General features: G+C 32.7%; 1 protein-coding gene across 2 annotated transcripts in view; it reads right to left on the reverse strand.

Moving 5' to 3' along the window:
- Nucleotides 1–15,128, reverse strand: part of NCAM2 (neural cell adhesion molecule 2) — a 421,975-nt gene that overhangs the window by 73,413 nt on the left and 333,434 nt on the right. For both annotated transcript variants that reach the window (XM_005870732.2, XM_005870733.2), the window contains exons 10-11: nt 6,822–7,009; nt 4,062–4,158 (exon numbers count right to left, since the gene is read on the reverse strand). In XM_005870732.2, coding sequence (XP_005870794.1) covers nt 4,062–4,158; nt 6,822–7,009 — 285 coding nt within the window. The remainder of the gene's footprint in view (nt 1–4,061; nt 4,159–6,821; nt 7,010–15,128) is intronic.

Below are 15,128 nucleotides of genomic sequence, written 5' to 3' on the forward strand. Positions count from 1 at the left end.
CATGCAAATAAGCCAAACCAATGGACCCAGACACCGGGGGGGTGGGGGCATGAGTGGGGAGAAGAGGGGGACAAGGACACATATGTAATACCTTAATCAATAAAGAAAAAATGTAAACTATAAAAAAGTAAAGTAAAAAATAATGTTACCAAAATTGTTCATGATAAACGGATCATGCTGCTTTATGATGAAAAACTTCAAACTTCCCTTGCTGTATACTTGATATAAAACAATGTAAACATGATGAATGGTTTTAAGATCTATAATTTGATCTCTCACTACCGTTCTATTCATGTCACTACCACTAATCCCTTCCCACAATATTACTCCCCAGTTCTCCATTAAGTGCCTCATTTTTTACCACCCACTTCTTTTCACAGCATGGCACAATTGTACAGTCACTTTGATTTTTTCCATCTTCCCTTTTCTTCTTCACTAAACCTGTTTCTACTCATTCTTTCAGACTCAACTCAAAAGTTGATACCTTTCATGAGGGGAACACTATGTAAAATATATGATTGTCTAGCCACTGAGCTATATACTTGAAACAAATACAGATTAAAATTGAAAGGAAAAAAAAAAGCTGATACAGGTTTGGAGCTTTTCCCAAGAAATCCAACCAGAATTCCCTTTTGTGTCCCCAGGAATATGATTCATATTTCTATTGCAACCCTTTTCTTTTATACTCTTATTTGTGAAGATCAGGTGTCCTATATTATTTATCTTCAGATTTCTAAGATCTAGAACAGTGCCTGGCACCTACTAGAAACTCACTCTATATATGTAGAGTGAGTGAATTAACAGATAATTAGGAATTGATGAAGGTATGGATTCCCTAAAAATAATGTCTAGCTATCTTAATTTCCTTTTTTTTTTCCCAGAGGAGCATGGGAATTAGGAAATTAAGGGGATGACACAAATCGTTTCTGAAGACACAAAAGTTTGTCATATATTTTCTGAACAAAGAACAAGACATAGACTTTTCCAAGTTAAAAAATAAAGCTGATTATGTAAAAGAAAACTAGTTTCACATTCAGTTGAATAAAGTGTTTCCAAATGAATTAAGTTTAACCTGCTTCCAAATTTTATGGAACAAGTATCTGGATAAAATGCAGTCTAGGGACAAGGACAAGTAGATGAGCTATAATTCCATATCTACACAATTCTGTTCAGTTGACCCAGCTTAACCTCTAAGCAGGTCTCCATTCTCAAAATGACTTGTATAGGCTTATACATGACTTAGGTGAAACTACAGATGAATGCTTCATGATATTTGTGAGTTAAATCAATCTTGGAAAGAGCGCTAAATCATTGGATTTGACAAGGTCTTATAGGTTAAAAAGATCAGCCCAAACTGACATGATGCGATTAAATGGGCTAAGTATAAAGTCCTGAACTGAGGTTTTTAAAAAATCAATTGCAAAGCATAGCACAGGAGACTTCACTTAATAGCAGTTTTTGTGGGAAAGGTGTAGGATAAAACACAAGAAGGAAAATAAAAGTGATGAAATGAAATGGAATTTTGTATATTTAACAGCTATACAGTGTTCAGAATAACTGAGGTCATGACAGTTTTATCCAATTTCAGTATGCATTGGTCTACAATGTCTAGGTCTATGCATTCTATTTAAAGAGACATCAACAAACTGACTTCTACTCCAAAGAAGAGTGCCCAATGGGAACTATCACTTGGTTTGCTGACATCTGTTCAGTACATGTCACAGGCTGGTGCTTTGAATGCATTTTCTCACTCCGTCCTCACAACAGTCCTCTCAGGTAGACCTTGGAATGGCTAGTGGGGCGCTGACACCCCCTCCAGACAGGAGCTCTCTCCCCAGTGCTAGAAGTGCTGCCTGTTGATAGCCTACAGCCCAGGCCCTGCCCTAAAACTGCACAGGAAGAGGTGACTTTATCAGAAAAAGTGTCAATTAAGGAAGGTAAGAGCATCGTATTAAGGTGCAATACAAAAAGCTTACAGTTAAAAGGTGAATATGACTCTAATAAAATAAATGAAGAAAGTTAAGAAAATAATGAATTAAATTATTTGATGAAGTTGAGAAGTTAGAGTAAAAGTCATTTAAGAAAAAACTTCTTAAAAATATACATATAAATAAATATATAGAGTGCTTTGTCGGATCCTGATCTACTGGAAGGAGAAAACTTTAAGGAAGGAATCAATTAATTATATGGTTAGAGTTTAATTTACCTTTATGTGTTCTACATTTCTAATTTGCTCAAATATATATACTTAAATAAAAAAGAAAGCATGTTTCCTACCTAGAAATTAAAATTATCAACTAGGAGTTGCATCTGCCTTTGCTCTATCTCTATATCTAACTGTACGTGTCCTTCACATTTTTGTAAAAAGGTAATATTAAAAATGGTTATCAAATACATATGTGAAATATCTTATTTCCCATTAATTAATATAAAAACAATTAATTTTGATCCAACACATTTCATTTTTCTAGAATTTAATTTGCTTGTATAATGGTTCATTTATATGCTTAAGTGTAGTCTTTGTCCCATATTTTCCATTGAGATTAATTTTCTAATAACTTCATGGTAGACAATAAATATAGTGTATTTATTCTTTCCTTCGTCCCTTCCTCCCTCCTTTCTTCTGTCTTAACTCACTCTCATCTGAATTTTTTTCCTTCTGGCTTTTCTTCCCTAAAACCTTTTCACACAATCTCTTCTCTTCCTTCTTCCTCATTGTAGTAGACCTTAAATTGGACAATTGCAGGTTTTCTAGTTACATAATAATTTGAGTATTATGAACTTTAATTTCTCTTTTGGCCATTACTACTAATGATATTACTTTTGTGAATGTATTTTCATAGCAATAAAAATATATTTTATAACTTAATATGCAATGATAGTGATGTATAAGAACTCTACTTAAAAAAGCTTTTACAATATTTTATGAAAGCTATTTATTATATTAAAACATAACAATTCAGTAATTTTCTAATATTTGTCTACCTAGTCTTAGAATACAATAAATCACATTTTTGTATCATTTGAGCTACAAAAAGTAGAAAACATGTATATTTCCAAATTTCTAATCAGTCTTGTAAAACATAACAGCAAATTCTATAAATATATATAAGTGTGTGTTTGTATATTTATATTACATATACAATATAAATAACTGAAAATATAGTTGGATTTCTAATTAAAATAAGTTTTACTCCATGTTATTACTTCTATATATTTAAGTTTTAGGGGAAGAGCTAGAATGTTTTTATATAAAAAAGAATAAGACTTTTTTAAAAAAGTTATATAACCATAAATTTTCTATTTTCCATAAAAATAAGTTTACTATTTGCACTTTCAAGTTTAGAATTTTTAAATATATTAATTTTAGTTAATTTTTTCTAAGGTGTCTTTTATTTTGAATTTTTACCAAATTCTCACTATTCTTGAAATATAATATTATTTCTTAAGATGTTTCCTATTTCTTTTATACCTATCCCACTTATAAATTTGAGGGAATTAGAATCAGGGTGTAAAGTCAATTTTTATTAGTAAATACATTCTATCTCCTCACTGTATGCCAGATACAACTATTCCAAATTTTTAAGCAACGCCTCATGTTTTAGAACAAAATCCTGAATCATAACTTATATATGTGTAAATGCTATTTGCTTACATAAATGTTATATGAGATAAAATAAGTTTACTATTTGCACTTTCAAGTTTAGAATTTTTAAATATATTAATTTTAGTTAATTTTTTCTAAGGTGTCTTTTATTTTGAATTTTTTACCAAATTCTCACTATTCTTGAAATATAATATTATTTCTTAAGATGTTTCCTATTTCTTTTATACCTATCCCACTTATAAATTTGAGGGAATTAGAATCAGGGTGTAAAGTCAATTTTTATTAGTAAATACATTCTATCTCCTCACTGTATGCCAGATACAACTATTCCAAATTTTTAAGCAACGCCTCATGTTTTAGAACAAAATCCTGAATCATAACTTATATATGTGTAAATGCTATTTGCTTACATAAATGTTATATGAGATTTCAAAAATTATTATGCTATACTTACCAGCCAAAGCAAGAATATATTCTTGAAATCTCGTTCCTATACGATTAGTGGCTGTGCAATTATAGCGTCCAAAGTCATTGTCAGATGTAGGTGCAATCTAAAATAATAATAATACAACTTTTACAATTTTAAAACAATATCACAGAAGTTTTAAAATAGACTAGCATGTCTAGCATCTTCATACATAGTTTATTATTCAGAGTTCCTTGCCATAACTTTTTTCCTACATTAAGTCAATATCAATATACTAAGTACTATAAATCCTTTAAAGATGTAATCCATGGAATTATACTATCCACAGGACCAGGCGAAAATAGTTTATCTATCAATATATTAAGTAAATTAATGTCACCATTTTGTTACATCTGTTGATAGAAAAAATCGTTAGGTATTTATATGTGTAAAGCTCAGAAAGAAGTAGACTTTGAAAAACATATATTCTGCAATCACTGCAGATGTGAACTCGTACCACACAAGAAACTTGTACCAAAAGTACTAACTCTTTGTTTACTCTATTTTAGCCTAAGATCAGGCAGATTTAAAGTTCAAGAAAGGCTCAAAATATGTCATATTTCTCCTTCTTATGATATTACTTAACATAAAATATCAATGAAGGATGGAGATTCATTCCTAGAAAATACTTTACTGAAAGGTATTTTGTAGGAAAACACTCCCCTTGTGTGGTAATCCCTGTGAAGAGGTAGCTCATTTTGATATCTAATAACAGGTTATCTTGCCTCCATTTCTGTTCAATTCCTATCATTCTCTTTCATTTTAGGTAGAACATAGCTGACCTCAATCCTTACACATTTGAAATCCATAATTAAATTAACCTTCTGGGACACTATTACTGAACATTGGGAACAACCTTATAATTCTAATGTATCGAAATTCTGAAGGACTACTTCAGAAAAGAGATTCGATTATAGTAATTGATAAAATTTTCAATCCCAGTAAGTATTATTAAGAGAGAAAATGATTACAAGAGTTGACGTTAATTTCAACTCTATCCCACAAGGGGGAAAATGATTTTGTGGTAATGGGAGGCTATTAACTAAATAGTCAATTTTGAGGTCCACTGAAGTTGGTAATTTTGAAAGATACAAAAAGTTGTGTTGTTCATTCTCTAGTTAGCTGTTCATCTAGGAATAGAGCAAAGGTTTAAGGACTAGAAGTTTTAATGGCTCTCAAGTAAGTACTCTTAACTGATTAAATATTCATTTTTCTTACATTTAGTTTTTAATGAACCAGGCTAATTTAACTCAAATAATTTTACTAATGAAGAGGGAATTTGGCTAAAAAATGTCTTTATTCTATAGGCATACGAGAACGTTATATGTAAATTCCATAGGGAAGAATGTCTACTGAATATGAAAAGCCAGATGGGTACACAGCCATAGGGCACAATATGCCAACCAAGGTAAGAGGTTCCACCATAAACCATTGATTCTGTCACCTTGATCTCAAACTTCTATTCTCCAGAAATGTGTGGGGGTGAAAATAAAAGTTTCTTTTGTTTAAGCAACCACATCTGTGGTCTTTGGTTTCGGCAGCCAGAGCACACTAACATATTACTCCAAACCAGTTAAATACATCAGTTTTTAGTTATGGTTAAATTCCTAAAATTTAGGTTAAATCTGACCAAATGTTTTGTGAAATTGAGTTCCATGTCAACCTGCCAGTAGCTAGTTCTAATACAAAGAAACCAATTTAAATTGATTTAGACAAAGTGATTTAATTATTAGTCAATTATCCAAATGTTTGGGAAAGTGATGGCTAAATCCTTTTATCAACCAAACTTTTGCCTAAGTCCAATTGCCAGGTAGTGGAGTTTATTTGGGTCCAATGAGAATATCTTTAAGTTCATGCAGTATGGATTATGTTATTCTAAAACATAGATTTTTAAAAATTAGTTCACTATGTCAACCTAATGTCTGCAGTAAGTTCGTCATCAATATGGTGACTCCCCAGGAGCCAAGGACCACCAGGTTGTCAAAGGAACAGTGCCTCAGGCTCAAGTTGGAAAGAAAAGGGGAATGGAGCGATGTAAATTGAATTAGTGGGAAATGTAGCATCTGTTCAGCTAAATAAGACTGTTGTATTGAAGAACATTCCCAATTGTTCTGAAAGCATCATAAATTGGAAGGGTTGGTGATCACTGTCATAGGCATATAAACTTCGGAAATTAGTGCACGCAAAATCTGCAATTAGTAAATAAAAGGTATTGTATTCAGACAGAATTTAAAGGCCATGCACTTGGCAGCACAAAACAATTATCTACCATCTTAATTGTAAAAATAAAATGAAATGAGGCATTAAGTAAGTAAATCTGGATTATTTAGGAACTAGTGAATATATAGCGAGCACATTGCATGTATGTATGCAGTCTAAGGAGAAGGAAGTGTCACCACAGAAGCAATGACTAGGATAAACACTGAAATTGTAATTTGTGCCTCAAGAGCTGACAAATCACCTCCCTATTAGTCATGATATAATCGTTTTAATTTTGCAAAAATAAATTAATGAGAAATAATGACTTTTGCTATACACTCATATTTCTATATAAATAGTGAATGTTAATCATTAATGGGCCATAATCCAAATGCGTAAGTTTCCCTTTCAGTAAATAGACATAGGTTTTATATGCATTCTGTAATATAAACATATGGTAGTATATTTATATATTAAGATCTTTAAACATTCTAAAATAATAGGTAATGACTAAAATAGTATAATTTTGATATGTCCATGAAGACTTACCTCTAATATCATCTTTCTTCCTGTACTATATGTCTTTAAATTAGTAGTGTTTTTAGCTGGCAGGACTAATTTCTCTCTTCTCCAGTGGACTGATGCTGGCGGATTAGATTTCACATCACAGCTTATGTTGATCGGATTTCCTTCCCAAGAATAATAAATTGTTTGGTTTGATATGAACTTGGGAGCATCTATAAAGCAATAGGACATAACCGATTTACACTCCTTTTCATTAAGATAATCATTTAATTACTATAAACAATAGCAAGTATGACTTGACTACAAAAAGCAATTCTAATTTCATATATTTAATATGTGATATCAGAACTCATGAAAATAAGTCATTTGACTGTTTCATCAAATAATTTTAATATCAATATAAGAGCATTCAAAGTTGACCAATGATTAAAATATGAAACAATGCTCAGAGTTAAGTTTGCTTTTAATATTCTGACAAAAAATATCTAACCAGTAAATTAATGGCTACCCACATTTGAAATCTGCTTCTCAAACCACAGGTATTATAAAGTGAGATTTTAGTATAAAATAACAAAATCAGTACCTTATATATTTTTAAATCTTACCCTAATCGTATAGTTTCTCTGAAAAATATTTTGAAACAGATTCCTAAAATGTCATTTCTAGTTTTTATTAAATAAGAGATGACTTAATTTAGTCAACAGTTAATTTGAAAATTAATGAATTACTATGATGCCTTGTCAATTTTTAGGCCCCTTCACCACACCTCAGTTAAAAGAAATAACAATTAACAGAAAATTGACAATATAGTGTGTCATTTCATTGAATTAACTTAATTGTGAAGACATATAAATATGCACCTTACTTTTGGTCCACTCTAGAACTCTGGCATAGTGCAAATGTCAATCAATCATAATCTTTTTAAAATTTATTTTAGAAAGAGGAAGGGAGAGAGGGGAGGGAAGGAGGGAGAGAGAGACATCCATCAGCCTTCTTCCACAGGTTCCCTGATTGGTAATGGAACCTGCCATGCACAGACTATATATCAGATACATAACAGTAATCAAAAACTAATGATCAAGTAATCATTTAAAATTTTTTGTCTTATATATAATTTATTGCATGGTTTTAACGCCAATATCACACAGAAGTATGAAATGTTGATTAAATGTTTTTATGACAAGAATTTTTACATTTTATTCTATTCAATCTTCTTAATAACTTTGTGAGTAAGGTGGCACCCTGTTGTAAGCACGAAGGATCTGGATTAAGAGCTGTCAAGCTTATTCTAGTACCAAATAGTAGGTCTGGGATGTAAATCTAGGGTGATTTTTTTTTAAAGGAGAGAATGATGATTTTTATTTTGCTGACCACGGGGCCCTAGGGCAATATATCAAGGACTTTTAACGCATTGTTATTTTAATAACAAAAACTCAAAATAACTTAATGTACCACAAAAGAGGATCAGCTAAGTAAATAGTGACACATCTTGACACTTAGGTGCCATGTCTGCTCACAATTACATTCTTGATGGCTAACCCAGGGTAAGAAGCTTACTTTGTTCTAAAAAAAAATGTACATTAAACTTACTGGAAATTAAACAATTCTCAATTCAACAGTTCAGTTACATTGAACAGAAGGTGTTTTTAAGATGAAAAGAAAATAAAAAAACTTTTTCAAAGCCTTGAAGATTAAGTGAAAAATCTACTTAGGGACGCAACTATAAGAGAAGCTAACATTCTAATATTCAAACTAAACAGCTAAGATTCTATCTATATCTACCTCCACAATATGGCATCTATGTGTATATGTATTATATTATAATTTAACCATAAATGTAGGGCAGGATTTTTTTTTATAAAACTAATTGCCACTAATTACTTGCCTATGATCTTAGTAGGAATTTAATTCAGAATTACTGATGTTGAATGCAAACATGCTACAGGCTATTCACGTTACACTGAAAGCTACATTAAAAATGTTCTTTGTGGGGTGAAGCAACAGAATATTGATATTGCACATCTACAATATAACAGAAACTAGATTCCTGTACATTATCTGTTTTGTAAATATCAAAACAGTAGCAAGACAGCCATATTCACTGGCATAAGATGGTCAGGTTTGACCTCAAACAATAGGGGTTGGGCCATTGGTTGAAGAAGGATGTGACTCTGGGAAAGACAACATGTGAGGACTACAGCCTAAGAAAGCTGCAGCATAGTTCACCTCGATAAATCAAAAATTGTACCTTCCACAAATTTAGGCATTTACAAAAAAGTAGGCCTTTTGCATTATAGAAGGCTTCTCGTGTTGTATGGAGGAAATAAATTTTGCCAGTTAAAAAAAATAAGGAAATTCAGAGGAGTAGAGAGGAATATGGCATAGGAGTAAATATCACTTTAATAAGTTAATATCTCTATTTTATTATTATTATTTTAATTCTCACCTGAGGATATTTTTCAATTGATTTTTAGAGAGAGTGGAAGAGAGAGGGAAAGACAAAGAGAAATATCAATGTGAGAGAAACACATTGGTTGGTTGCCTCCTGCATGTGCCCCGACTAGGGCCTGGAGAGGAACCTGCAGCCAAGGTATATGACCATGACCGGAATCGGACCCGGGAACCTTCAGTTCACAGGCCGATGCTCTATCCACTGAGCCAAACCGGGCAATAAGTTAATATCTTTAAAATTGGAGAATGCACGAGAGGAAATAATACGAGGTGCTTGGTGGTAAAAATATTGGGAAGTAAATTATCTTTAGGCTCCCATATCTTCTACGTAATGATTATATGATTAATAAAAATGTATGCATTACTTCATAGACTGCAAGAAGATGAATATGTCAAGCTGGCTATAAAATGAATACAGACTTTAAAAATCAAGGAACTAAGTTCACGTAGCTGTCATCACAAGGGAAAGATCTCTAAAGAGAAATGATTTTGATTTCATTAAATGGCAGCTGGTTAGGCAGAAGGCTGAGATGGATCACTTCAGCATTCTGAAGCGCTTATATCCATGACCTCGACTGACTCTCTTATTTCAAGTTTCCAGCATAAGAAGCAAGCACAGAAGTGTACCAGCATCTGAATCTGTCACTTTCTCCAAGTTGGGGTCAGGAGAGTCATATTCCAGCTGCACCAGGAGAGATCAAAGAAACATTTAAGGCTGCCTTCAGACTCGGTGACAAGTCTCTCCTGTTTTGATCCATGTGCTTTGTGTTTTATTAATTTCTTCGCCTTTTGCGGGGACTTAGAGCTGAATGTGCAGCCGGCACTCATCACTACATTCCTGTCACTGTCCAAGGCTTCCTGACTTGATTACTTGCTTCGCACAAGCTTTCATTCACTTGCTCTTATCGTTTCCTCTCAGGCTGGGCAGGCTGTTTGGTCTGAACATGGCTTACTTGTGGTTGGTACCTGTGACCTGAGTCAAGTCTTACTTCTTGCTGAGCGCTGGCCTGAATTTCTGAATGCTGTCTGCTCCTGAGAGGACTGAAGCTGATGACAAAATACAACACAAGCACTGGCAATGAAAATATAAAAATATCTGACCTGAATTCCCATTTTTATGAATAACAGAATCAGGGAACTCACTAAATCAATTCACTATATACTATCCATTTTGTGAATCAAATTGAAAAGCATGATCATGGTAAGATTTACAAATAATGAAAAATAAACTTAAGTCTTTTAAAATCATATTGACAACACAGGTATTGTCCTTGTAAAACAGTATTGCACACTCTCAAATAATTTACATACTGTGGTGAAATATTGTCCTTCTAGTCATCATACTCTGTGGTATACAACTTTAAATATTTTCTTCTTTAATATTAGATTTTTAAGAACCACAAATAGTAGCAACAATTATTTGAATGTGTAATAAAATATTTTATTTTAAAAGCTTTGGCACTCGCCCTAGCCATTTTGGCTCAGTGGATAGAATGTCAGCCTGCGGACTGAAGGGTCCTAGGTTCGATTCCGGTCAAGGGCACATGCCTGGGTTGTGGGCTTGATCCCCAGTAGGGAGCATGCAGGAGGCAGCCAATCAATGATCTCTCATCACTGATGTTTCTTTTTCTCTCCCTTCTTCTCTGAAATCAATAAAAATATATTTTAAAGACTTTTTTTTTTTTTTTAAAAAAAAAAGCTTTGGCACTCATTCCTCACCAATAAATCACAGTACATAAAAATACCATTCACTTCTCTCCATTGCCATGACTACACCCATGTTCAAGGCCATAATCACTACCTGGCCAACTTTAGAAGCCCTCTCCTTCCTGGCTGACTGGCCTATCAGTTTCTCTTTTACGATCATATTGCTATCCTGCTTAAAATTTTCTAAAAGATTCTCTACACACTTTTTAAATCAAAGTATTTTATGATAGTTTTATAAAGTTCTATATTAGTTGGCCTATACCTTTTCTCTGGCCTAGTCAATATTTGGGTTAACTTGGTTCCTTAAACTGTAATCATCCTTAACCTTTCCTGCTTTCAGACCCTTGTCTACCTGTCTCATCTATCTAATCACTTTTTGATGTATTTCATATTAATGTAGTTGTGTGTGTTCCATATCCCTAATTGAAGCATAAATCCCATGAGAGCAGGACAGCGTTGCCTTTCCTACAGTTCTGTGCAGCACCTGAATTTATATTTGATGCTCAGTATGTACTTAGTGAATAACAAATGAATGAATGAAAACCCAGGATAAGTATGTATTCCAGACATCAACACTCCATTTAACAGCAGAGGAAAAGCATACAGGTATGTGTTTGACATTCCTAAAATCACAGAACTTAGGACTTTAATGCAGTATCAATTCTATAGCAATACATTTTCTTTCATAGACCCTTATTGCCTATTTTGTGAAGAAGCCAGCCCCTTAAATTAGCTAAGAATTAATTGTACACTTTTTTATATATCTAAAATACCTTGATGCTCTGTTCAGTCATTAAGTTTTCTCACTTGATTTATGATGAGGGAAACTACCAAGGGAATAAAAGCTAATATATCCTCTGGCACTTTTAGAGGATAATTTAATTAATAATTTCATAGATCCAGTTCTACTGTACGTTCACTCTTATGCCGAATCAGCTATGGCAATTAACTAGATTCATTCTATGTGTAGTGGGAATTCTAATGGCTACATGGAATACTATGTTAGATGTGTGTTTATTGCCAATTTAACCATAGTACTAGATGTGCATTTTCCATACTAAATTTGAACCAAATTATACATAAATCTCAGCATACTTTATGACCCTAGAGTCACTAGCATAATTTATATTGAGATATGCCTATATTTGAATTCTTAGCACATACTTTAACTGTTATTAGTGATACAAGTATTACTGGTTATAAGAGAAGTTTGAATATAAAGTAAATTATTCCTCTTTTTATATTTTTCTTCTTTTCCTTGTCTTAATATTTCTCCTCCTTAAATCACATATATAAATATTAATAAAAGTATTTTACTACTTAAGGCTATTTTATCCTTTATTATTGCTTTATATATTGAATTTTCTGTAAATAGCTATGGTATTTTAAATACTATATTATTATTATGAATAATTTCATATATAAATCTAGGAAACAAAGCTTCAGTGAATCTTATCATAAAATTTCCTGAGTCATCAAAAAAAAATGGTTGGTCCCAGGGATACAGCAGTGTTAAAATTATTTTATTAATAAAAATAATGTCAGTTTCCTCAGAATCTGTCTTATTTAGAAGTAGCACAGCTTGTAACTTATGTAATTTGGTTTATTAATGTGAAACAACTTCAGTGTGTCACTCTATTAAAGCTGAAAAAAACTATCAAGTAAAATGTAAATATTTTATTTATTGACTTAATTTGATATCTGTCCTTAAGTTTGCATATAGCTCTACAAACTTAATTCATTTCTTAAACTTCCCAGTTCAATCAAGCCTTTATGACTTAAAAAACAACAACAATCAAAAGTAAACTAAAACATTTCCACTATTTTATCTTACAGTGAGTGGTTGTGCATCCAACAATGCTACCTATTATATGCATAAGGGAATATCTGGGTCACAAAATAGAAAAAAAACTCTCAATATTCAGAATTATTGCCTGCATAATAACAATAACAATAATTACAACATTAGAAATAATAATGGTGATGATAATCGCTAACAGGCTACTTGTGACCTGTGAATGCATGTTTTGTAATTAAATTAGCCACAATTACATTACATTAGGTATGGTTATTATCACATTTTACCTTTATATTTATCATGTCTTAGTTGGAAGACTGAAATGTAGGGAAGTTTGTAACCCTTTTCTACTTCACTTTAAGTCTCCCAAATTAAAATTGGTAACCACTGCCACATATTGATAACTTTCAAATAACCATAATACTATTTAATTGGAATTAGATCACAATTACTTTCTGTTTAATTGCGGTTTAATTGACATATATTTTATTTTTAATGTGCATTCAATTAAAACATCTTTTTAATTTAAAGAGGTAAACTATCATCAAAATTTAATTACTTTTACATAAATAGAGCAAAATATTTTGATCTATATGAAGAAAAGTAAAGCAATTCAGTTATGATTGGAAATTAATCATATGTGATACATTTTCAGAGCACTGCATCATAGTAAACAAAAAAATGTACAGCTCCTCCTGAAATAATAGATTATTGATATGGGTCTCCACTTTTAGACAGTATTTGGGGGGAAGAGGGCTAAAAATGTGTGCTCTTTGTTTTTGTTTCCCAGTGATAAACTAGCATATATTAAGCATTAATCATATTAATTTAATGAATGAATATGGTAATAAATATAAAACAGATGGTAGTATACTGCTATGCACAATCCTATATAATAAAACCCTAATATGCAAATCGCCCAAATGGCAGAACGACTGGTTACTATGATGCGCACTGACCACCAGGGGGCAGGCGCTCAATGCAGGAGCTGACCCCTGGTGGTCAGTGTGCTCCCACAGGGGGAGTGCTGCTCAGCCACAAGAAGCTGGGCTTGTGGCTGGCGAGCACAGTGGCAGTGTCAGAAGCCTCTCCTGCCTCCGAGGCAGTGCTAAGGGAGCGGGCCTAAGCTGGCAGGAGGACATCCCCTGAGTAGTCCAGGATTGCAAGAGGGCACAGGCCTGAGGGACCCCCCGCTCCCCCACCCAGTGCACGAATGTCATGCACCGGGCTTCTAGTTGTATTATAAAAATTGTTTTATAATAAATTTAATAAATTTTAAAAATCAGAGCAATTAAATTAAAAGTATACAGAAGCAGGAACACATATAGTCTAAATGAGTAATGCTGTATATAACAAAGATTTAATCGAGGAAGCATTTCTTTAACCTTTTATGTTCATTTAAAAATGTTTTATTGTTATTGTCAATTTGGTTAAAAGGGTAACCAAGTAGTTTCTGTCATCATTTGAGAAGGAGAATTATTTTTGTATACCACTGAGTTTGGATTGTTTACTATGTATAATTATTGTGCCATCAGCTGATGATGTATCTCACTGCATTGGGTTATTTTTTTCTCTTTAGCCCTTTTCACTGTTTGCCGTATTATATATTATGCTACTTTATTTTGTCTATTATTGGTTTCCCTTGTTAGGATGTAAGGTCCATAAAGTAAGGTTTTTGCTTGCTTTGTTGAATTCTATATACTCAATACCTGAAAAGTGCTTGGTGTATAGTACATGCCTGATAAAAAATTGTTGAATTAGAAAAATGTAATTAAGATCCTAACCTGATTCATAAAATCATAGGTTTAGATCCATCTCTTCTTCTTTACAAATCAAGAAATTAAAGCTTGGATTAAGTAAAATAAATTGTCCAATCTCCTAGGATTAGATCCAGAAGATTCACTAAAGTCTAAAGATAGCTGCTAATACTATGCTTTTGAAAAATATATTTTTGTAAGCACGATATATTAGAAAACTGCTATCTGGTTTAAATTACCACAAACTATGAGCTAGCTTAAGTCAGTCGATAGATATCAATACATAGACAATACGAGGTAAAATGAGTCCTTGCCTCTGTTCCACTGAAACTAAGAACTCAGAGGATTTGAGGGTTTATGGCCACAGAGTTCTGGCGGATTGGATTCAAGGTTTGGACAGGTCTTTTTCGAGAATCAAATACCTTAACTTTGGTGGCCATGTTATTCTGTACTAAGGTGTAAAGCGGTAAATCCAAGCTGAATCTATTGACAAGAGGTCCTAGGGAGGAGGAGGAAGTGGGTCAGTGCCTCTTCTCTGCTCTCCATCATATGAGGACAGAACTAGAAAACAGCATTCTGTAATCAGAATAAACTCTCACCAGAACCCAGCTTCCCCAA

This window comes from Myotis brandtii, unplaced genomic scaffold, assembly GCF_000412655.1.
Source record: "Myotis brandtii unplaced genomic scaffold, ASM41265v1 scaffold323, whole genome shotgun sequence".
Classification (NCBI taxonomy): domain Eukaryota; kingdom Metazoa; phylum Chordata; class Mammalia; order Chiroptera; family Vespertilionidae; genus Myotis; species Myotis brandtii.